The 22,434-nt window shown below is 38.3% G+C and overlaps 6 protein-coding genes and 3 long non-coding RNA genes across 15 annotated transcripts; 4 read left to right on the forward strand and 5 right to left on the reverse strand.

Moving 5' to 3' along the window:
- Positions 1-25: 25 nt before the first annotated feature.
- On the reverse strand, positions 26-2,732 carry LOC116928120 (pancreatic lipase-related protein 2). The gene is made up of 11 exons (XM_032935204.2): positions 2,556-2,732; positions 2,140-2,476; positions 1,938-2,060; positions 1,689-1,835; positions 1,503-1,611; positions 1,310-1,417; positions 985-1,208; positions 780-912; positions 604-721; positions 323-526; positions 26-237 (listed from the first exon to the last, which is right to left on the reverse strand). Exons 1-11 carry the CDS (start codon positions 2,651-2,653, stop codon positions 81-83), a joined length of 1,758 nt encoding a protein of 585 aa, XP_032791095.2. The 5' UTR covers positions 2,654-2,732; the 3' UTR covers positions 26-80.
- Positions 2,733-3,312: 580 nt separating this feature from the next.
- LOC116928132 (pancreatic lipase-related protein 2) lies at positions 3,313-5,757 on the reverse strand (the record flags this gene model as incomplete). The annotated part of the gene is made up of 10 exons (XM_045176785.1): positions 3,313-3,612; positions 3,696-3,899; positions 3,977-4,094; positions 4,158-4,290; positions 4,351-4,574; positions 4,661-4,768; positions 4,854-4,962; positions 5,043-5,189; positions 5,275-5,397; positions 5,467-5,757. Coding segments are annotated over 10 exons (1,614 nt in total), but the record flags the coding sequence as incomplete, so codon positions are not given.
- A 646-nt stretch (positions 5,758-6,403) lies between these two features.
- LOC116928119 (pancreatic lipase-related protein 2) lies at positions 6,404-9,111 on the reverse strand. Of its 2 annotated transcripts, none has more exons than XM_032935202.2 (11): positions 8,861-9,111; positions 8,421-8,757; positions 8,243-8,365; positions 8,040-8,186; positions 7,854-7,962; positions 7,682-7,789; positions 7,389-7,609; positions 7,194-7,326; positions 7,011-7,128; positions 6,742-6,945; positions 6,404-6,656 (listed from the first exon to the last, which is right to left on the reverse strand). In XM_032935202.2, exons 1-11 carry the CDS (start codon positions 8,956-8,958, stop codon positions 6,494-6,496), a joined length of 1,761 nt encoding a protein of 586 aa, XP_032791093.2. In that variant the 5' UTR covers positions 8,959-9,111; the 3' UTR covers positions 6,404-6,493. The 2 variants fall into 2 exon arrangements, with proteins under 2 accessions (XP_032791093.2, XP_032791092.2); XM_032935201.2 differs by having other exon boundaries at positions 7,389-7,624.
- Positions 6,810-8,413, forward strand: LOC116928135. Its single transcript, XR_006649893.1, has 4 exons — positions 6,810-6,949; positions 7,028-7,130; positions 7,203-7,347; positions 7,430-8,413. It is a non-coding gene; the product is annotated as an uncharacterized LOC116928135 (long non-coding RNA).
- Positions 9,112-9,891: 780 nt separating the features above from the next.
- On the forward strand, positions 9,892-13,150 carry LOC116927585 (cytochrome P450 4C1). Its single transcript, XM_045177450.1, has 13 exons — positions 9,892-10,027; positions 10,099-10,232; positions 10,604-10,797; positions 10,938-11,047; positions 11,110-11,200; positions 11,286-11,489; positions 11,579-11,645; positions 11,707-11,836; positions 11,896-11,974; positions 12,038-12,141; positions 12,223-12,291; positions 12,344-12,692; positions 12,781-13,150. The coding sequence occupies exons 3-13, from the start codon at positions 10,623-10,625 to the stop codon at positions 12,942-12,944; spliced, it is 1,542 nt and encodes a 513-aa protein (XP_045033385.1). The 5' UTR covers positions 9,892-10,027; positions 10,099-10,232; positions 10,604-10,622; the 3' UTR covers positions 12,945-13,150.
- Positions 12,999-13,638, reverse strand: LOC116928134. Its single transcript, XR_004396969.2, has 2 exons — positions 13,502-13,638; positions 12,999-13,445 (listed from the first exon to the last, which is right to left on the reverse strand). It is a non-coding gene; the product is annotated as an uncharacterized LOC116928134 (long non-coding RNA).
- A 47-nt stretch (positions 13,639-13,685) lies between these two features.
- On the forward strand, positions 13,686-16,108 carry LOC116928121 (cytochrome P450 4C1). Its single transcript, XM_032935207.2, has 11 exons — positions 13,686-13,854; positions 14,074-14,183; positions 14,252-14,342; positions 14,419-14,613; positions 14,705-14,771; positions 14,828-14,957; positions 15,014-15,089; positions 15,146-15,249; positions 15,319-15,387; positions 15,447-15,795; positions 15,853-16,108. The coding sequence occupies exons 1-11, from the start codon at positions 13,686-13,688 to the stop codon at positions 16,014-16,016; spliced, it is 1,524 nt and encodes a 507-aa protein (XP_032791098.2). The 3' UTR covers positions 16,017-16,108.
- A 953-nt stretch (positions 16,109-17,061) lies between these two features.
- On the forward strand, positions 17,062-19,176 carry LOC116928138 (putative protein TPRXL). Of its 6 annotated transcripts, none has more exons than XR_006649895.1 (6): positions 17,062-17,160; positions 17,227-17,427; positions 17,533-17,887; positions 17,947-18,116; positions 18,176-18,251; positions 18,338-19,176. XR_006649895.1 is itself a non-coding variant. In XM_045177455.1 (3 exons), the coding sequence occupies exons 1-3, from the start codon at positions 17,425-17,427 to the stop codon at positions 18,610-18,612; spliced, it is 354 nt and encodes a 117-aa protein (XP_045033390.1). In that variant the 5' UTR covers positions 17,084-17,424; the 3' UTR covers positions 18,613-19,176. The 6 variants fall into 6 exon arrangements, 1 of the variants encoding a protein (XP_045033390.1); XR_006649897.1 differs by having other exon boundaries at positions 17,088-17,427; positions 17,533-17,661; positions 17,714-17,887; XR_006649896.1 differs by having other exon boundaries at positions 17,092-17,427; positions 17,533-17,661; positions 17,747-17,887.
- Positions 19,177-19,499: 323 nt separating this feature from the next.
- On the reverse strand, positions 19,500-20,151 carry LOC116928139. The gene is made up of 3 exons (XR_004396976.2): positions 20,009-20,151; positions 19,674-19,937; positions 19,500-19,608 (listed from the first exon to the last, which is right to left on the reverse strand). It is a non-coding gene; the product is annotated as an uncharacterized LOC116928139 (long non-coding RNA).
- Positions 20,152-22,434: the final 2,283 nt, after the last annotated feature.

Raw genomic sequence — 22,434 nt, forward strand, 5'->3', positions numbered from 1 at the left:
CAAGTAACACGTTTTCAACTTGAACTTAAAATGTTTAAATTTTTAATGGTTTAAATTAACTCCACGTGACAACTCTACCGTTAGTAAAAAATCCAAGGCTCAACATTCCAGATAACATTTAGAAGCTGGAAGGTTGAAGAACAACTGTTTTCAACACTGAATTCCATGTTTTGAAACGGGGGAATAACTGCAGGTGAATAACGTGGACAATTCACATAAGTGTTGGCGATTTTGTTCCTACAAAATTTGCCAAACCGGCAGATTGAAAAGGGGTATTTAGAAACCAATATTTCAATTGAAGATTTAACATTTGATAAATTACGTTTCCGGATAACTGTTGACCAATGATACGGTGACGCTGTTGACGTAAAGTCTTTTGTTGCAGATCCCAAAAAAGCAACTGGGATCTAGCAAATCGAAATGGATGTATATCCATTGAAGAAAGACTTTTTTGATTGGGCCCAGGCTAGATGGGGAACTCACGAGAAACCGGTGATCTTTGCCGTGCTCCAAAACCGACTTCGGCCTAGTATGGAACAAAGGAGACATAGCTGATAAATGAGTAGGTTAACTTTTCAAACACAATTTTAATCTAATGTGTACAGCGAAAAATTAGGGATGAAGTCTGTTTCTCCCATTACAGACAATCGGAGTAAGCCGCTAACAGTGGGTTTGGCAACACGAGGGTTAGCCAATTTAACTGAAACGATATACTGGAATGCTGAAAAAAAAAATTATTTTTTTTTAGTTTTTCAAAGGGCAAAGATGACGATATTTACCGCAATATGGATCATCTTTGACAGTATTGAAGTAAAGTTTGACATTAACCCGGGCTCGGGATGGATATTTAATAGCATCCAATCCAAAAAGGGCACACTTGGTATTGTCCGATCCGCATGATGTGCACTTGCCCTTTTTTGCAATCAAAACTTTATACAATTGACTATTTCAACAATCATCAATGAGTTAAATAGCTGTCAATACGTTATTGAAGGAATCATAATCAGAGCATTCGTATCCAACAGTTTGGCAGATATCCTTTAGAGATGAGCTGTAGTAATGAATTGCTCGCATGTGATCACAACCAATAGTGTCTGTCAAAGCGGCAAAAGGATCACAAAAGTCCGACCACTCAGAAGTTTGACAACCGGGCTGGTTTCCACCGCCGTTTGGATAGAAATCTAAGTGACCCGCAGGTTCTTTAATACCTTATCGAGTTAAAAATAGAAGTACTTTTAAAACAATTTTAATAGGTATTTGACTCTAATTAAGCATTTCAAAAAATTACAAGTAAAGAATGGTAAATCACCTATGAAACCACCGTCAGTATGAACGCCGTCAACAAATTGAGCATCGGTGTAATCTAAACGAGCAAAGGAGGGCATTCTCCGGAAATATGGTCCGGCAGGATCCAGACCTATAGATGAATAATTATGAAAGGTTTCTTTAAAAATAATAATAATAATAATAATTTCTTATTATTTTTTGGGCAAAATAATCACCTGTAATTTGTCCCAGATTAGGAATCTGCTCTCCGGCGTAGCCTGCAGTGTGTGCACCGAGGCTGTGCCCAATCAAATGAACGTCGGCCGCCTTGACATCAAGTTTCTCCTTTTGGCATATCATTCGTAACGATGTGAAACATTTAAAAGTACATTACGGACAGAAATTAGCTGTTTGCTTATTACCACCATTGTGTTGACAAGTAGAGCAATTTCCAGACCAACTAGGCGAGTGTTGGCGTGCGCTTGGAAATAAATAGCAAACGAACCTCCACCCCAATGAACGCCAATCACATTGAAATCGCCCTTTTTCAATAGGTTTTGTAATAATTCCTTTAAAAAAAAGAGGGGGACTTTAAAGATGAAATCAATAACAATATGCCGATCGATTACTTCCATCATTTCAGGAACCTAAATGATGCGAATACAGCTTACTTGGAAGATCTCTTCATATCCATCGTTGTTCCAGCCATGGATAAAAAATTTTGTTTGGCGAGTCGCTTTAAATGTCGTTGCAGAAATCATATTTGGATCGTCAGCTGATATTCGAATTGGAGGCTAAATTAGGTATTATTTTAAAACAAAAATATGTAATACAGTATATTTTTATTGCAATTTAGGAGAGAGGTCCCTTTACCTGCGGATTAGGGTTTTCTCTTGTGTGGAGCGTGAAATGAGTATCGATCTTTTCTCTGTCCTCTGGCAATAAATTAATCGGCCATAGTAACGGGTCAGCAAACGAGAAACGAGTAATGCAACCCAGATCGTCATAGCAGACGGTGTTTTCTGGTTGCAAGGCAACTGTTACTGCCAGCGTTTGGTTAAGGTCGAGAACCTGTTCGTGGTCATCTACATCTTTCTCCCCATTACTTGAGGTTTGTACAACCTGTTCTCCTGTCCCAGCAACGAAGACGTTGCATTCAATTGGGAAGTTGTTTAATAAACTAGGAGGGACAGAAGAACGACGTGTGATTCTGTTTTGAAAAGTGGAACCTTGAGGTAAATCCAAACCCAATTTTTTGTTGTCATTTTGGTTAGAGTACTTTCACTTACTTCGAATCACGGAGGGTTTGTACACTGCAGATCTCTCGGGATAGTGTGACTAGTAGAAGATTTAGGAAGTAAAACCAGATTAAATAGTTGTACAGCATGGCTAAAACCCTTTTGACCTTGATAGAACAAACACCAATTCCAAACTTAACACTGCTTGAAAAGTTTTTACATCTAATACCTGGTGGCTACTATCCAACACTGAGTGAATTCAAGGACCTGCACGATATCCTGTTCCCTATTCTTGTACGTAGTATTCACGCCAAAAAACGAACTAACAGTGAAGATGCTTAATTCGCCCGAAAACAGGTTTTGTTCATGGACGAAGTTCATGTAATGTGGTAATATATACCAGTATATACCCTTTTTTCTCGGTGGTTATTTACGCTTTTGACTGGATCTTGCAACCAGTCTAGCACGCCCAACCGATCACGACTAGTCAATTTGTATCAGGATCATTAAAAGTTGTCTGATATGGCCCTGCAGATGATGAGAATGTTATCTTTTATGAAAAGTGGTCTGTTCTTTCTTGGAATCAGTGGGTGCGAAAATGCTATGGAACTTGGATTCACCATCTTACGACCAGTTGGTCGGCACACCCATGACTGTGGATGTGAGGATGATGGCCATGAAAGTGACATCAGTCCAGTGCCAATTCGCTTCCATTTTTCACGCAGAATCCTGTTTCAGCCAACGAGGGGCTGAAGCAGAGTCGGAAAGAAAATTTTCTGACGTGAGCTAATTTTTTTTTTCTCGCAAACTAAATAAAAAGATTATTCTGTTTTGTTGTAATAAAAAACATTCTATTATTTTCACACTGCGTTTCAGTAACGCCTTTTCAGCTTGAAGGTAATATGTTTAAATTTTTAATTATTTGTTTTAACTCGCCTGAAAATTCTAGCGTTAGGAAAAAATCCAAGGTTCAGCATTCCAGATAACGTTTAGAAGCTGAGAAGTTGAAGAGCAACTGTTTTCAGTACTAAATTCCATGCTTTGCAAAGTGGGGATGGCTGCAGGTGAATAACGTGGACAATTCACATAAGTGTTGGCGATTTTGTTCCTAAAAAATTTCCCAATCCGGCAGATCAAAAAGGAGTTTAGAAATCAATTTTTCAGTTGAAGATTTAAAATTTGATCAATTACGATTCCGGATAACTGTTGAGCAAGGATACGGTGACGCTTTTGACGTAAAGTCTTTTGTTGCAGATCCCAAAAAAGCAACTGGGATCTAGCAAATCGAAATGGATGTATATCCAGTGAAGAAATACTTTTTTGATTGGGCCCAGGCTAGATGGGGAACTCATCAGAATCCGGTGATCTTTGCCATGCTCCAAAACCGACATCGGCCTAGTATGGAACAAAAGAGACATAGCTGATAAATGAGTACCTTCAGTTTTCTAACATCATTTTAATCTAATGTTTACAACGAAAAATTTGGGATGTAGTCTGTTTCTCCGATTACAGACAATCGGAGTAAGCCTTTAACAGTGGGTTTGGCAACAAGAGGTTTAGCCAATTTAACAGAAACGATGTACTGGAATTCTAAAAAAAATTATTTTATATTTATAGAATTCAAACGTTGACGTAAAAAATTGTGGATCTTACTGCAATACGGCATAACTTGGCCAGTGTTAAAATAAAGTTTGACATTAACCCTGGCTCGCGATGGATACTTAATAGCATCCAGTCCAAATGGGGCACACCTGGTATTGTCTGATCCGCATGATGTACATTCGCCCTTTTTGCAATCATACCATTTACTACTTACAACAAGAATGAGTTAAATGGTTGTCATTACGTTATTGTAGGATTCATAATCAGAGCATTCGTATCCAACAGTTTGACAGGTGTCCTTCAATGATGAGCTGTAGTAATGAACTGCACGCAAGGGATCGCATGCAGTGATATCTGATAGAATTGAAAAAGGATGACAAAAATATGACCACTCGGAAGTTGGACATCCGGGCTGGTTTCTACCGCCGTTAGGATAGAAATCTAAGTGACCCACAGGTTCGTAAATACCTAATCGAGTTCAAAGACGAAAGAAGGGAGAAAGGTATGTTTAAAATTGATATTTGACCAAACGTAATTAATAAATAGTAAACCACCTATGAAACCACCGTCAGTGTGGACGCCATCAACAAATTGAGCATCGGTGTAATCTAAACGAGCAAACGAGGGCATTCTACGGAAATATGGTCCGGCAGGATCCAGACCTAGGTAAATAATTAACGTGGGGCTTCTTGAAAGAAAAAAAGAAATACTTATAATTTTTTACTCTTGTTTTGACAATATAATCACCTGTGATCTGCCCCAAATTAGGAATCTTTTCTCCGGCGTAGCCTGAAGTATGTGCACCTAGACTGTGGCCAATCAAATGAACGTCGGTGGCCTTGACTTTAAGTTTCTCCTTTTGGCATTTTATTCTAACGGTATGAAAAATTAAAAAATAAATTTCTTATCTTCAGAATTTAGCTGTTTGCTTATTACCACCATTGTGTTGACAAGTAGAGCAATTTCCAGACCGACTAGGCGAGTGTTGGCATGCGCTTGGAAATAAGAAGTAGACGAACCTCCACCCCAATGAATGCAAATCACATTGAAATCCCCCTTGTTCAACAGGCTTTGCAAAAATTCCTTTAGAAAAAAAAGATTGAATCAATGTGGATACAACAGTCAATTACTCCCATGAGTTCAGCAACCCATGTGTAATAAAGCTTACCTGAGTGATGTCGTCATAGCCAGTACTAAGCCAGCCATGGACGACGAATTTTGTGAGACGAGTCGCTTTGAAGGTCGTTGCAGAAATCGTATTTGGGTCATCAGCTGATATTCGAATTGGAGGCTAAATTATGGTATTTAAAAAAAAATCATATACTTTGATACCACGTTAAGGAAAGTTATTTTCCTTTACCTGTGGATTGGGGACTTCTCTTGTGTAGAGTGTGAAATGAGTATCGATCTTTTCTCTTGCCTCTGGCAATAAATTAATCGGCCATGGCAACGGGTCAGAAAAAGAGAAACGGGTGATGCAGCCCAGATCATCATAGCAGACGGTGTTTTCGGGTTGCAAGGCAAGGTTTGCCGTTAGCGTTTGGTTTAGGTCAAGCACCTGTTCTTGATCAACTACATCTTTCTCCCTCTGATAAGTGATTTGCTCAACCTGTTTTATCTTCCCCAGTAAGTAAAATATTGCAACTAATAAAGAAGTTGTTTACACCACCAGGAGGGAAAGAAGAACGTCGTAGGATTCTGTTTTGAAAAAGTTGAACCCTCGAGGTCAATCCAAATTCAGTTGTTTGCTGTCATTTCGATTAGCGCAATTTCAGTTACCTGGAATGTCGGAGGTGTTGTAAACTGTAGATCTCATTGGAAAGTGTTAAAAGTAAAAGGTTTTGGAAGTAAAACCGACTTAAAAACTTGCACATCATTACAAAACCGCTTTGACCTTTATGGAGCAAACGCGAATTCCAAACTTAACATTATTGCTCGGAACATTTTTACAGCTATTACCTGGTGGAGGGATGTCTACTGTCTAAAACTGAGGGTACCCAAAATCCTGTACGATATCGCAGTGTTTCTAATTTTTGTATGTCGTATTCACGCCGAAAAACGAACTGACAGTGTATTTATGCGTATTTTCCGCTTTCCGAAAACACCAACTACAGTTGCATCACGCCCTGCAAGAAGGTAAGGTAGAATAGACAAACCAGATGCAAAATCAAATTGCCGATTTTGTCGTTTTTATGGCTACATTCATTTAAATCTGTCTGTAGCACTTTTGGTCCTGTTAAACCGAGATCAGTATTTGTGCTTCAATCGTAAATGCATGCAAAATACAGTGCAGTTCGTATTATTATATTATAGTATATTTGATCACCGTTTTATTGTTTGGCATTTATTTGCAATGTTTCCATGTAGGCTATATAATTTTTCCAATTCTACTTTTTGTATACAATCCAAGGTCCCGGAATCAAGATTGAGACCAGCGATGGAAACGTTAACGAGCAGTTATTGCTAACGCTTAGCTCCGTGTTGAACAAAGGACCGATGGCGGCAGGTCCAAATACGGGACAATTTTCAAAAGTGTTGGCGATTTTGTTTCTAAATTTGCCAATGCGACAGAAAAAGAAGAAAAAAAAAAACATTTAAGAATCCATTGCAATTCGGATGACTTTTTTGCAATTACGCATCGGGGTAGCTGTTGAGCAATGATATGGTGACGCTTTTGACGTACATCCTTTGGTCGCAGAACCCCAGAAAACAAGTCGGATCGAACAGATTCGTCAACACAGGAAACCAACGGAGATTGACTGTGTTGACGGGACCCACGTTGGTTGGCTCAGCGGCAAGGAATCGGTAATCTTTCCCGTGCTCGTAATCGGATTTCGGCCTAAGTGAGATCAATTTTTTTTTAATATTAAATAATTTTCCACGAAGCTAGAACTAGGTGGTTACATTTGAATGTTTGGCAGGATGCCTGTGTGTCCATTAACAGACAATCGAAGTTCTCCGCTGATTGTCGGTTTCGCATTCCTGGTTTTCCCCAAGCTTAATTTGATAAGGTATTGATATCCTGTAAGTTCAAACCCAAAATTAAAATTAAATAAAAAATGAATACTAAATTCTTTGATCCTTTACTGCAATAAGGAAAATCGCCTCCAGTTTTGAAATAAATATTTACATTTTTCCTGCTACGAGTCGGGAAACTCGTCGCTTCCAAACCGAACGGAGCGCATTTGTTATTATCCAATCCGCATGACGTACAAAGACCCTGATTAAACGGAATTAAATGGTAATAAAAAAACTCACAAATTGACTTTCAGCGGTTGTTACGTTGTTGAAAGACTCATAATTCGAGCATTCGTATCCAACAGTCGAGCAGTCTGTCGGTATTAACGATTCACTGTAGAAACGGACAGACCTCATGTGATCGCAAGTGGAGGCATCTGACACGATGGCAGTGGGGTCGTTCCAAATGGCCTGCAAATCGGTAGGTTGACAGCCGGGTTGATGTTTGCCACCGTTGGGACGGAAATCCAAGTGACCCGAAGATTCTACAATCCCGAAACCTTATGAGTAATTTATTAAGTAAAAGCCTGACTGCATATGTGATTAACGAAGATCACCCAAAGATCCAGCGTTAGTATGGACGACATCAACAAAATTAGCGTCTGTGTGATCTAAACGAGCAAATGACGGCAGCCCGTGGAAGTACGGTCCGGCAGGATCCAAACCTATAAAGATCCAACAAACCCTTACACTAGGAGAGCTATAATCTTTGTAACAACAAAATCTTACCTGTAATTTGTCCGAGGTTACGAATGTTTTCCCCAGCGTAGCCTGCAGTATGGGCTCCGAGGCTATGTCCAATCAGATGAACATCCGTCGCCTGTACACCAAGTTTCTCCTTTTTTGCCATCAGACATGGAAATATGGAACATTAACAAAGTTTCTAGGCAGGGTTTTTATTCATCTGTGGCTCACCACCATCGTATTAACGAGGAGAGCAATTTCCAAACCAACAAGGCGAGTGTTGGCATGGGATTGGAAATAGATGGACCGCGACCCTCCACCCCAATGAGCCCTGATTATGTTGTAATCACCTTTAACCAGGAACCTTTGCACGAATATCTGACAAACGGTTTAGTAGTTCATAGAAATTATTATTTTTAAAATTTAAATCTTACAAAGAAGAGTTCTTCATAGCCAGTATTGCGCCAGCCGTGGATGAAGAATTTGGTGGGGCGGGTCGCTTTGAATGTCGTTGCAGCGATCCCGTTTGGGTCATCAGCAGATATGTGAACTAGAGGCTGTAATAAAAATAAATAGTAGACATTCCTCTGTCAAATCCAAAATAATTTTCACCTGCGGATTAGAATTTTCTCTCGTGTAGAGCGTGAAATGCGTGTTTATCTTTGTTCTCGACTCGGGCAACAAATTAATCGGCCATAACAACGGATCGGCAAACGAGAAGCGAGTGATACATCCAAGATCGGCATAGCATGCTTGGTTACTTTGATGGAATTCAACTATTGGTAAAAGTGTTACATTCAAATCAACGCCCGGACCGGGACCGAACATTTCCATCGCTTCCTCTCGCTGGTTGCTCAATCGCTGAACCTGTTTCTCAGCAGTAGGTAAAGAACTCCACCAATTAGAAACATTGTAACCTTTTTCGGAGATTGTCCTCTTGCAATAAACGCTGTTTAATAAAAACAAAACAAAACAAACAATGTAATTAATCAATGCTTTAAAATGATGGACACACTTTGACGAAAAATTTTAATTAAAAGCAAGTCGTTCACCTCGACCGATGGAAACTTAACACGTTAAAAATGTCAATGAATGATGAAACAAGTAAAATGCTTTGTAAGTAAAGCTGGCGTGACGACTTGGTCAGCATTGCTGTAAAGCTACAGCTACATTCACCGTGGGTAGCACAAGGAAAAGTAATGACAACTTCTGCTGGCTTTGAAACTTATACCAGGAGAAGATGTTATCGAGGGACTGATGCATCCAACAACCTTTTCGAATACCTGAAAGTCGTTGTTCTGTTCTGGAATCGGATTTGAAATAACCAAGACGCCCTGATGCGAAAATCATCCCTCTGGGCGTTCGTTCAGGTTTCAGTCGGGGTTTATTCAAGGATACCGTTGAAATCGGGTAAAAAATCAATTTATAGCAATCTTTGAATATTAATGCAAGCAGTAATAGTCTTAAAGTCAGAATTGTAAGGGTACCCGTAGAATCACGATTTTTTTGGTGGGCAGAAGTGTTATCAATTTTGGCTTGGTCCATACAAATAATAGCATTGGTGTATCGTTTCGTTTCAGAAAAGCAAATTAGAACGATAGTTTAAATGAAACCAAGGTGACTTCAAAGAAACAAGTTTTCTCCCCCTCCTTTTCAAAGTCAGTGTCAACTATAAAATTGGCTGTTATTTCTGTTGACATACCAAAATCAGTTTTTTTGCACTTTATTCCCAATGCTAATTCATGTTGAAATGGTGGCGTCTGCTTAACTTTACAAAGCTCTCCCACAACATCCTGGTTGTTCGAGTGCAAATCACTTTATTCCTTGCCAATTCCAAAAACCTCACAAAGTCCTAATTTGGTCAAACTCACCTATTTGCATGTTGTCCGCTCGTTTTGTCCATCGTGTCATGTAAAACTCTTGCAGTAGCACCTAAAGAAAAGCCACGAGGTGCAGCGAAGGTTGGGTTTGATAAATTTTTTCCGAGAGGGTGGGCACTGTTTTTTTCGATTTTCCGAGAAATGAAAGTATATGATTGGCCGAGATATAAGGTCAAATTTTTTTGTTATTTTATCTGATTCTTACCCGTCCCACCAAGAATAATTTTCGAACCCCTTCCCCAAAGTTGATTTCTGCTCCGAGAAATAGATGATGGAACATTCGGCTATTCAACCTCAGCGTCGTTGCACGTGTGCCAGCAGCTGGCAAATTTACTTTCGGTAAATGAAGCATCCTCAGTTTTCTTTTCACTGTAAGTTGTAGATATCAACCGTAACTGTAATTAAATTAGTGATTGGCTGTATGGCAGTGAAGCAGTACTTCTCACAAATACGAGCCTACTTCTCTACAATGGACGACATCGTGGTACTAAGCAACACACTGCAAAACAAGTTGCTCCAGTCGAATACCAGATGATTGGTACAGGTACTATATCGCTTTTTGATTTTGGTTTTGTTTAGTATTCCTTTAATAGTTAGTATTCTAGACTTGATAGTTTCTAGTGTTAGTGTTATGAGCATTTATTTTAGTATTTTCCCCCATTCTTATTTTTATCAACGTCAATAAGGACGATATGATGGGACAGGTACACGCGACAGCAGTGATTGTTAGTGTAGTAGTATCTTATCATTGCAATTAAACGAGCAACGTAGTTCCAAAACCGACGTATTTGTTATTTTAGTCACTTTGTCAGATTTAGTCTTTTTATCATTTACTATTTGTTGTTGAGCTTGTCAAACGCTATCATCTCCCAATGCTAATAAATCGTGGCTTTGAATATTTTCATTTACATTTAGGAGAGGATTCGAGTTCGTCATGTGGGAGGCCTTCTTTGCCGCCATTTTGCTAGTGCTAGGTTTACTAGCAATTCTATTCCTAGGACATCACAGGTGGGAAAACTCGTCGTACGTGAAAACTATTGATCGGATTCCAGGACCGAAAAAGAAGCCAATTTTTGGAAATGCCACAGCTCTACCTAAGGAGATAGACGGTAAAATTCTGTGCACTAGGCCTTATTTGAAATTCAATATCCTTTCGTAACGTTATAACAAAGTCTAAGCTCTGGCATAAATATTTCAGTCTAATTTTTGTTTTGTTTTTGCTGTTCGTGTAATACTGCGATGTTTTTAGAAATCATGCAAACAATTCAAGGCAAGTGGGTGCGACAGTTTGGCCGTATTTATCGCAACTGGCTTGGATTTCGACCTTTCGTACAGATATCATCGCCTATTTTCATGGAGGTAAATTATCATGATATTGGCTTATTGCAAGTTAATAAAATCATTTGTATGTATCTTGGTAGAAAATTTTGGCGAGTCAGACCTTCATCGAAAAAAGTACGTCTTACAACATTCTCAGACCGTGGCTCGGTGGAGGGCTCTTGCTGGCTTCCGGTATTATACGTTAATATTATTACACCTCAATAGAGAGTACCATGACATATTCTTAACCTTATCTCTTTAACATCAAATTTCACAGGGGACAGGTGGAGAAAGAACCGTCGGCTTTTGACACCGGCATTTCACTTTCAAATCCTCGACAACTTTTTTGATGTTTTCAACAAAAATGCCGACATTCTCTGCCAGCAATTAGCCAAGGCCTCTATCTCGAACAAAGGGCAGTTCACTGAAGAAATTGACGTTTTTCCTTTTTTGAAAAAATGTACACTCGACATAATCTGCGGTAATATTTTAAACCGGTAATTTCCAATGGGGGACCTGAGTAGCAACAAAAGAGCAAATCAAGTAAAGATAAATTTTTGGCACTGATAGAAGCTGCTATGGGCATTAAAATCAATGCACAATTGGAAGATACGCAATACATTCGAGACGTTCACAGGTGAGGTTTTCTTAATTGGACGCTGTGTTGTAGTATTCCCAGGTTCAATTTGCATTAATAGGATATCGGAGATTGTTGTCGAGAGGTTCTTCTCCTCGAGTAATTTTCTGCCCGACTGGCTGTATCATTGGACGCCACATGGAAGGGAACACACGAAAATATTGGAACGTTTACACGGTTTTACGTCTAAGGTATCAACAACACTGCTGCAGGTTAGAACTTTATGGTACTGTTAATTATGGTGGAATAGGTTATCCAAGAAAGAAAACAGGAAATTGCTCAAGGGCGACTGGAAGGGGACGTAAATGGCGAGGATTTAGGAGGACTTAGTAAGGGAAATTAAACTACAAATGTGCAGAAAAATCTATAAATTGGTCATTTCTTCTTTTCAGAGAAGAGAAGAGCTTTTCTGGATCTGATTCTTATGGCTGTTAAGGGTGGAGTGGAGCTTAGTGACGTCGACATCCGCAACGAAGTCGATACTTTCATGTTTGAGGTAGTATGGAATATACTATTCGTTACGGTTTAATATTGAATAAACTGCGGGGACAGTGACTTATCATAAAATTTTGCATAGGGTCACGATACTACTGCTGCTGCCCTCGTGTGGCTCCTTTATTGTATGGCTACGAATCCAGGGCATCAGGTAAAACGGTCAGTGAAGTATAAACTCAACTGTATTAACAGAATTGATTTAGGAGTTAGTACGGCAAGAATTAGATGAGGTATTTGGAGATTCAGATCGTTCTTGTACGATTGAAGATGCAAACAAGTTGAAGTACCTCGAATGCTGTATCAAAGAATCGCTTCGACTATATCCTGCCGTGCCGAACATAATTAGGTACGTCGTCGAGGATTTTGAGTTGGGGGGATACAAAATCCCTGCCGGGGCTTCCGTTTCCATGCAAATTTACGCACTGCACAGGAACGAAGATTATTTTAGTGATCCCCATTCTTTCAAACCGGAACGTTTCCAGGCGGATGAAAGTATTGGGAGACATTCGTATGCTTTCGTCCCGTTTAGCGCTGGACCCAGAAACTGCATAGGTATTTGACATAGTCAGCTGTATTTATTTACCCAAGATAATCTCGATTATCCATTTTGTTGATTGTTTATTGAATTTTTCATCATTAGGTCAGAGGTTTGCTATGTTTGAAGAGAAGGTTCTTGCTTCGTCTATGCTACGTCGTTTCCGGTTTTCCTACGATATGGCTAAACATGGATCACCCAGGGCAAACGCTGAGTTAGTATTGAGACCTAAGAAAGGCATGCAGCTGATGCTCGCTTGTTCACGATGAATTAAAAGTGTAATTGCTAGTTAAAGCTTGTTCCTTGATACTAGTCTTTGTTTCTGGGTAAAGAAGCATTTGTAATGTAGGGGTCAATTATAATCATAGGTTCTGTAATGGCGATTGGTTTTAAAATCATAGGAAAGAACACTTTGTTGTAATTGCATAGTTTTGATCTATAGCGTGCAAAATATAGCCAAGGGTGTCAACATCAATTAGGGATGTTTTCCTCCGTTTCGTGTCCGAAAAATGTGCACTGAAAGTGTTAATCGCTTGATGCCGACATAGCTATCAAGGTAATGCAATTTCATCACTTAAGAGCGTGCGGGTGTTTTTGGGTGTGGAAGATAAGAAAATTATTATCTAACGTTTATTTTATGTCACCTTATGTAGGTTTTTCTTGGAGTCACGGTCGACGTTGATTGTTGTTAAGCAGAATTTAAAGACCTGTTGTCATTTGAGTTGTGGCATGGGGCCGCACAAGGACAACGTCTAGTTTTTGTGTAGAAACTGTGTTAAACATTCTTGTTATAATGGGGATATGGAGATGTGTTATTTATATTCACCTGGATGGAATAGTAGAAGGTGTTCTACACAGATGGCAGCATTCTTTAAACAGTACCATATGTTTTTACATTCGTCTTTACCTGTTTTTGAGCAGTTCGTTCCACGATTAAACTTTCTTTTTTTTTTTTTCATAGGAAAGGTCCTTAGCTTTTCAACACCTGGCGAAAAAAACAATAGTTGGAAATGATAACAGCTCTGCTTGTTGCCATTTTGCTAGTGCTTCTTACAGTGTTATTCTTAGCTTACCGCAGGTGGGAATGTTCCTCGTTTGTGAAAACCATCGACCTGATTCCCGGTCCCAAGAAAAGGCCTATTGTGGGAAATGCCACGTCATTGCCAAGAGAAAGTGATGGTAGTTGAAATTCTTTCTATTATCGAACTTGCTATTTTTTTCTCTCTATTTTTATTGATAGTAGAAAATTAAAAAAGGAAATTTAAATTTGGAAACACAACATGTTGAGTATCGCAGCGCTCATATACTTCTCATTTTACATATACAAACTTTGCCTACATATTGCGTACCGGTACATAAATATCAATTTTGTTTTTCTCTCGCTATTAATATTTTCAGAAATTATGCAAACCATCCAAGGCAAGTGGATAAAGCAATTTGGCCGCATCTACCGAAGTTGGCTTGGATTCCGTACGTTTGTGCACATATCTACTCCACATTTCGTAGAGGTAGAAGAAAAAGAAGAGATTCTGTTGTAGCCTACGGCACTAACCTGATTTTTATATTGTTTTCCTAGAAAATTTTAACAAGCCAGACATTTATCGAAAAAGGTAAATCCTACAGTATCCTCACCCCGTGGCTTGGTGAAGGACTCTTGTTGGCAACAGGTAAAGTTCCCAGAGGACAGTGATTGTCTTATAATTGTTGGATTAAACATTAACTTTGATGTGATTCATACCATAGGGGCTAAGTGGAAAAAGAACCGTCGGCTTCTCACTCCGGCATTTCACTTCCAGATTCTTGACAACTTCTTTGATGTCTTCAACAAAAACGCCGATATTCTCTGTGATCAATTGGCCAAGGCTCAAAGTTCTGAGGGCGTCAAGGAGACGGATGTCTTTCCATTTTTGAAAAAATGCACTCTGGACATTATATGTGGTAAGTTAATCTACAAATGGCAATGTGTTACTATAAAAGAGGGAATTTCAACGTTTATTCAAATTTCATTCTGTTTTGACTTTTATTATAGAGGCTGCAATGGGTATTAAGATAAACGCACAGCTAGAAGATACGGAATATATTCGAAATGTTCACAGGTATAATATTAAAGCGTTGTAATTTCGAGGAATTGACATCACACTTATTTTGGTAGGATTTCGGAGATTGTTGTCGAGAGATTCTTTTCCTTCGGTCATTTTCTTCCGGATTGGGCATATCACTGTACATCAAAGGGGAGAGAACATTTCAAAATATTGAAACAAATTCACGGTTTTACTTCGAAGGTACTTTAAGGAAAGAAATTCTTTGAACTTGTTGTACAAATAAATTGAACCTATAGGTGATTCGGGAACGAAAGGAAGAGATTGCTCGTGAGGAAGTGCAAAATAATGACGCTGAAAATTCTGAAGAAATAAGTAATAAGTTGCCAACTCCTGGATTTAGTCAACTAATTAATTATTTTACTATTTAGAAAATCGAAGAGCTTTCTTGGACTTGATGTTGCTTGCTGTTAAGGACGGAGTTGAACTTAGTGAAGTGGAAATTCGTAACGAAGTTGACACATTCATGTTTGAGGTAGTTAACATGTATTCGTAGTTCAATTTGTAGCTGAATGTTTTAAATCCTGACTTCATTTTTGTTTAGGGTCATGATACGACTGCTTCCGCACTAGTTTGGTTTCTCTATTGCATGGGCACAAATCTAGAACACCAAGTAACATAAGATGAAAAAATTATATAATATAACACTTTGTTAAATTTAATTGACATAAGGAATTAGTTCGAGAGGAGTTAAACGATGTGTTTGGAAACTCTGATCGTTCATGTACGATTGAAGATGCTAACAAATTGAAATATCTTGAATGTTGTATCAAAGAATCACTTCGTCTATATCCGGCCGTGCCAAATATCACGAGATATATAAGTGAAGACTTTGAGTTGGGAGGATATAAAATTCCAACCGGTGCGTCTCTTTCAGTGCAAATCTACGCACTTCATAGAAATGAGGATTATTTTCCCGATCCTAACATTTACAAGCCGGAACGTTTCCAAATGGACGAAAGCATTGGTAGACATGCGTTCGCTTTCGTACCTTTCAGCGCCGGACCTAGAAATTGCATTGGTAAGTTACGTGTATAATGTTACATAAAATTAACTATATATTGGTATTCATTACTAGGTCAGAGATTTGCAATGTTTGAGGAGAAAGTTTTGGCGTCGGCTTTGCTACGTCGGTTCAAAATTTCTTACAACCTAGCTAAACATGGACCATCCAAAGCCAACGCAGAATTAGTGTTAAGACTTAAACATGGCATGCCACTTAATCTCGTGTCATTCTCATGATGTATTACTTGTACAATAATGAAGTTACTTGAAACTGAGTGGATTACAATTCGATTAGCAGTTTTTTTTAAATACATAAGTGTTGGTTGGAAGGAAATTTAAAAAAACAAACAACTGAAGTTTGTAAAATTAGCCTGAGTACAAAAAAATATCGCTAACGACGGAATTAAAGATAGATAAATTAAATACTTCGATTGAATAATAAATGAATAGCAAGTAAAGTAAAATCTTATTGCAACAAATTTTATACAAATTTTGTTGTGCATTATTATATGAACATATTGAAGTAATGTGAGACTTAAACTATGAAAGTGTTAACTGAAATTGCTAACTGTCCCTATTCATATTAATAACAATTAATCCTTAGTAGTCATATGTAACCTATTTTTGTGCATTTGATTGTTATTAAAAGTAAAAAAGTCTATTACTTCCCGAAATTCGCGAGTGTTACTAAAAACGACATCTATTATCAATTATTTCGTCCATTTTTAACCCGACAAAATAAGCCCTTTTGCCGATTTTGACAAAAATAAGAACGCATTTCCACTTTTCCATTTTTGACAAAATTCCAGGTTTGGCAAAAAACATGGCTTCGATGAAAAATCTTACGGGAATCATTAACATTGACTTTATTTTTATCTGTTTTCTTTTTTTTTTTTTTTTAAATAAGTGCAATTGAACAATGGAAGTCTAATTCTCCCTAATAAAATGCCTTAACCCCCCCCCCCTTTTTTTTCACGGGTATACAGGCATCAGAAAAAAGGGGAGGAAATAAAACATTTTATTAGGGACCATTAGGGCAGATCAAAAAATTTGAAATAATTCACATGAACTAGAAATAGGGCAAAAATAATGAAGATACATAAATATAGGTAGCACAATAAAAATTACACCTATAAAAGCCGGTGTGTGAATCAGTGGTTCAGTAAGGAAAACGGGAAAAACACCCGAAAAGTTCCCAAAACGTTCCGGGCGCCAACATCGGCAGAACCGAGCATGTCCACCGAGCCCAATATAGCGATCGTGGTCTTTTACTTCGTAGCCTGTGATTGTTATTCGAAATCATATACTTCCATGGAATCTCGCATGGAGTGGTATCGCAGTAGTGGATGCCAAAATTAGTTAGTGGATGCCAAAATTACAGGTAAATTCATCCACTAGATGTCCTGTAGACATCCTGCACTGTCATCTAGTGAATCTGAAAATCTAGTTCTTCAAGGCACAACCGAATTCAACAGGCCCTAATTGGAGAAAGACATCTGGTGGACAAATATTCTACTACTTAAATATTTGATCTATTGTTATCATATAACGTGTGATACAACTGATACATAGAAGTAATAAGTGATATCCAAGTTTGTGATCTCCCCTATTTTTTGTGTTTCCAAGGATAATCGATACAGAAATAATGGTAATTTATTTACAAATTTTGTAAAACCACTGGTATTTGTGTGGTGAAGGCAAAATATTTTAGATTGATTTTTTTTTTAATGTAACACCTGTTGTTTTAAACTAGGCAAGCTACTGAACCTTAAAACTGTGAGCAATCCACATCAATCTTTTCCACCATGCCATTGCTAACCAATGTTGTTTTTAAACTACTATCAAGCTTGTGAGACAAAAGCAAAAAAAGATAATGCTTGAGGTTGGTCAACAATAACAGAAATTTCTGCCAACTTGCCTACTGCTGATTCTAGTACTTCTTATTGGTTCATGGCCTCATGTTGTAGTTTAATGGTATACCTACACGACAAGTGCTGAATAGTTATTCCGTTTGTGGAGTACTGTCAAACATCACCATTTCTGAATCCTTCCCCTCATCTCTACTTAGCACAAGTATTTCCAGACTTCAACAACATAACCAAATTTTGGTACTTAAAGTTTTTTGTTGTCTAGTTTTGCCTTATACTACTTTAACTTTCTATGATAGGACTGCAAAATTTTATTATCTTTCTGCTGCTAAATTAACACCTAAACCTAACAAGTGCAGCACATTCATCTTAGCATGTCGAGAATCTACCGTAACCTTGCCAGAAGCTTTCTCCCCATCCCTACTTAGCCAGCTTGCAAGCATAGGGTTCAACACCATCATCCCATTTGGTATTTCAAGTTTCCATGTTGTATTGCTGTTCTATTGTGATGTAATTTCCCCGTGATAGGACTGCAGATCTTCCTTCTACGCAAAATCGCCGTCGGGACTATTTCTGCATTCATCTTCTCCAGTGGGCCACACATGTAAGTTAAATTGTCTTCTCTTTTATATTATATCAAAAAAATTCATTTCCTATCTAAAAATACTTCATTTTCGCGTAATTTCCCAGTTCAGAACTACTCTGTCTTCTTCGGCCTTCCCGTACAAAGTCAACCATTGGGATTCCGGCCTTGCTGTCTTCTTCCTTCGCCTTCTCTTCATCGCTCTTCGTCGACGCCTTCTCCTCATCGCTCTTCGTCGACGCCTTCTCCTCATCGCTCTTCGTCGACGCCTTCTCCTCATCGCTCTTCGTCGACGCCTTCTCCTCATCGCTCTTCGTCGACGCCTTCTCCTCATCGCTGTTTTCGTCTACGCCAATGCCTTTGCCGCATCGCCATCCTCTAGCCATCTATCCGTAAGACCAAATAGGGTGCAGCTCAGCAGAAAGCCCAAGGCGATGGAAGCAGTTCATCGTGGAACGTCGCCCTGGTATTGTTTTCTTTTGTATTGTATTGTATTGTATCGTATCATGTAAGTTAACCCGTTGGCTGCCACCCCGTTTGCGTCCCATTTTTTTTGTAGCTTTTAGGGACCGGGCGCTGTTCTGCCCCGTGGCCAGGGGGGGAACAGTCGCCGCGCCTTTAGGCGCCGTAGGCAATGCACCAGTAGGGACTCTCTTTGTCGGCGCGGTGATAGATTCCTGGGGTGTGCATTCCCGGAATGGTTTCTATCACCGTGTCAGCCCGGACTTGTCTTCGGACAAGTCCCACCTTGTTCGTGGATCCATCTGACGCGAAGCGTAGCAACTGTAGTAAAGCAACCTACGGGTTGCATGGCCTGGCAGCCAACGGGTTAACTAGTTAGTTGTATGTTGTATGTATTTATATATGTATTAATTTATGTTGTGTTATGTAAAAAAGTGGTGGAATTGATGGGTGGAGGTGGGACAATAAAAATAATTCCTGTTAATATTTCTCATTTGTATTTCATTTTATAATGATATCGTTTCTAAATAACACCGAAGATATTTATTAACTCATTCAACAAGCCTCTCAATTTATACCGTCCATAAAGTAAACTAATCACACCTGTTTACAATTCTACAGACAATAACTTATTGTCATGAAAAACTTTCAAAGAATCTTTACAACCTTAAAAAAGATTTTTTAATTCGATTTTTACAGTATTCTTCACCTGTGACAACCACAGTCTACAACGAACACAATGACAAGACCAAAATATCAACCTTCCCTTATCCTCTTATGTGTGAGCTTAATTCATCAACACAAGAATGATACTAAAGATCTTTTATTTGCACTGACAACAAAACATCTGTGGCATTGCATACTGTCACAGAAATTTCCTGTGGTCACCACAGCACATCAGGTAGAGTTCGAAGACCTAAAGGTACAGTTAATAAAGTAATACTGTTATTTGTAACATTATATGGTTATTTGTAACATTACCTTATGCTACCTGCAAGAAACTAGGAAATTTATGTTAGAAAAGAATGTAAAGAACTGTTTTTTATAGAGGGTCACTTGTATAAAAATGTTATGCACTTGACTGAACGAGATGAAAAACGTGCTGGCAAAGTCAAGCCATGCTTCTACTTTAAACCATTTTGAATACGTTTGGTACAATGTTTCTTTGAAACAAATATTGCCATAGCACCTTCAAATACTTAGTTGCTTTAAGGTGGACCTATTGTAAAGCGTAAAATAGAAAACCTACGCAAAATTCCAGGTAAAACCACGCAAAATCAGGAGTAGAAATTTAACAAGAGTTTAAAATAAGCAACCTTTCTCAGTAGACGCTGAACCCGAAATGAAACAGCTGACATTCCCATGAGAATTATTCTGAGTTGATTATTTCTCCCCTAGATGTCTTGAAAACATGCAGCAGTGGCACAACCTACTTTGAAGTAAGGTAAGTGAAGTATGCCCCGACTTTTTTTATGACCAGATGACCGACATGATTTGACCAGATTTTCTACTAGATGGCGATGCCGATACAACGAAGTCTCAAAATATATCTTATCCTTGTTTGTCAAACAGTTCGTCTGCTTTGGAAATAATTAATCTACTTTGGGAGTCGCGTTGACGTAAGCACGTAAGTGAGAATTCTTAAAAGGATATTGGTTTTTATAATTTAAAATGGCAATAAGGAAGCAGACCAAGTGTTTCTTCTACCGATTGTTTAAGTGCTTAACCATTCTGATCTTCTGATTCCTCAATCTACAGACCTTGCTTTTATCGTCTAATATTGAACAATGTTGGTAGTGAGGTTGTGGCATTATGAGAAACCATGATCCCTTTCGCAGAAGGAAAGAGACTATACTGGACAGAAGCATGTCTACTAAACACGTGAAGTTCCCATTCTTTTGATTATTTTTTATTTATTTTTTTTTATATAAATCTTACTACACATTTCTCAGATGTAGGTAGATAATTGTAGGAAATGAAAAGAGATTGTGTTCATAAATTGTTTTGAACCTTTTCCTTGACAAACTCTTCATCAGGCTCTCGTAGATATATCATAGTTATCTACCTTGTGGCAACCAATTGTGGCACTGCCATAGTTGATTGCAACTGGTTGTATTTGTAGTATGTAAAAAGAAGATCAATACAAGCATTATGAAAAAACAAATAGCAAACCTATGTGTCTTTGAATTTAAGTTTAGGCCTGATTCATTGAATATAGTTAGATTAGTAGTTGAGTCACAGTTGGTAAATTCGATTCCACTGTTTATTCTTGCTTTTGGTTGACATATACCATTCTCATGTGTAGTTTAGTTTAGTAAAATGACAGCTCTTCACATTCCACTCAAACAGTCTGAAAAGGGAACAATATGTCATCCGTTTACCTTGGAAATTTCCATTTAACAATATAATTCTAAGTGTATATAGCTTATGTATATTTACACCTAAATGTACACATACCTCAAATGACAAAGCGAAACAGTGAGCTCTGTAATGTGACTCATGGCTCAGTGGTTGAGCATCGGCGAGGTATGCTGTAATGTAAAGGTTCGATTCCTTACAGAGTCAAGTTGAAATAAATTCTGTATTCTAATGTCAATATTGCACTTTCAAACAGTGTATGCTTAAACGAATTAAATCCACGAACAGTGTATTATCTAGCATTCGATGCTTATAAAGTGGCAATTGAGCTATGATACGCTAATGAGACCTAGTTACCTCAATCTGTGAATAAAGAACTTCCATGTGGTTCAACGAAATGTCACTAAAACATGCAATACGTACAGATAAATCATGGGACGACAAGTGCATTGTACAAAATGAAAAACAAAATTATAAGAAAAAAAACTTTTTTGAAAAATTTGTTTAAGCATTTTGTATTGATATATAACCTTTAACATAAATCAAGGTAGGGGTAAACCCTACCTCAATTGAACTGAGCCCCCGGGGAGATTACCCGGGGAGTGGCTAAGAGAAGCCGGAAAAGGATGGAAGGTTTCGGACAAGTTTTTACGTGAGCGATTAACCGTTAATTCGGATTTGTGGGTAGCCTCTTCGCCCTCCAATGATATCTCAGAACTTGAGGACCCCCACGTCCCCTTTCCGGACAGCGCACTCACAACCTTTACTGCTGATCACAGTAGGGGCATGACCCCCTACGGGCTTATTACGAGTCAAGGGGAAACGGGGCCACAGAAAAGAAGGGAGCCCAGATATGCACTTTAATTTATTAAAATATAAATATTTTATGTTCGGGATGAATCAGCGACTAACGGTGTGCGGCATCTCTTTCAGTCTCCTATTTGTGACTCAGGCAAATATAGGTGCATGACATCTCTGATGATTAGTTGGCAAAACTTGACCACAAAAGTTGACCACAAAGTCTGCAATGAAAATGAAAACTTTGATCAAGATTCAATTGCATATATGCCTAGATGAGTTAAGAATACCATTACATTAAAGTATGAAAATGATTCATGGAGATTAGGCTAAAGTTGTACACAAACTCTGAATGAAAAAAAAAATTAATCAAATTAAGGGAAAATGGGGCCACAGAACAGAAGGGAGTGTAGATATGTGATTCATTATTCTAATAAAAACACTTTATTTTCAGGAGAGTATTGAAATCAAACCAAGTGTTATTGAAGACCACCAACACTGACAAACAGGAGGCTCAACTTAGTCGAGTGATTCCATGCTATATATGAAGCATGCTATATTTTCACTATAAAAAAAATTATGTTTA

This window comes from Daphnia magna, linkage group LG7 (genome assembly GCF_020631705.1).
Source record: "Daphnia magna isolate NIES linkage group LG7, ASM2063170v1.1, whole genome shotgun sequence".
NCBI lineage: Eukaryota > Metazoa > Arthropoda > Branchiopoda > Diplostraca > Daphniidae > Daphnia > Daphnia magna.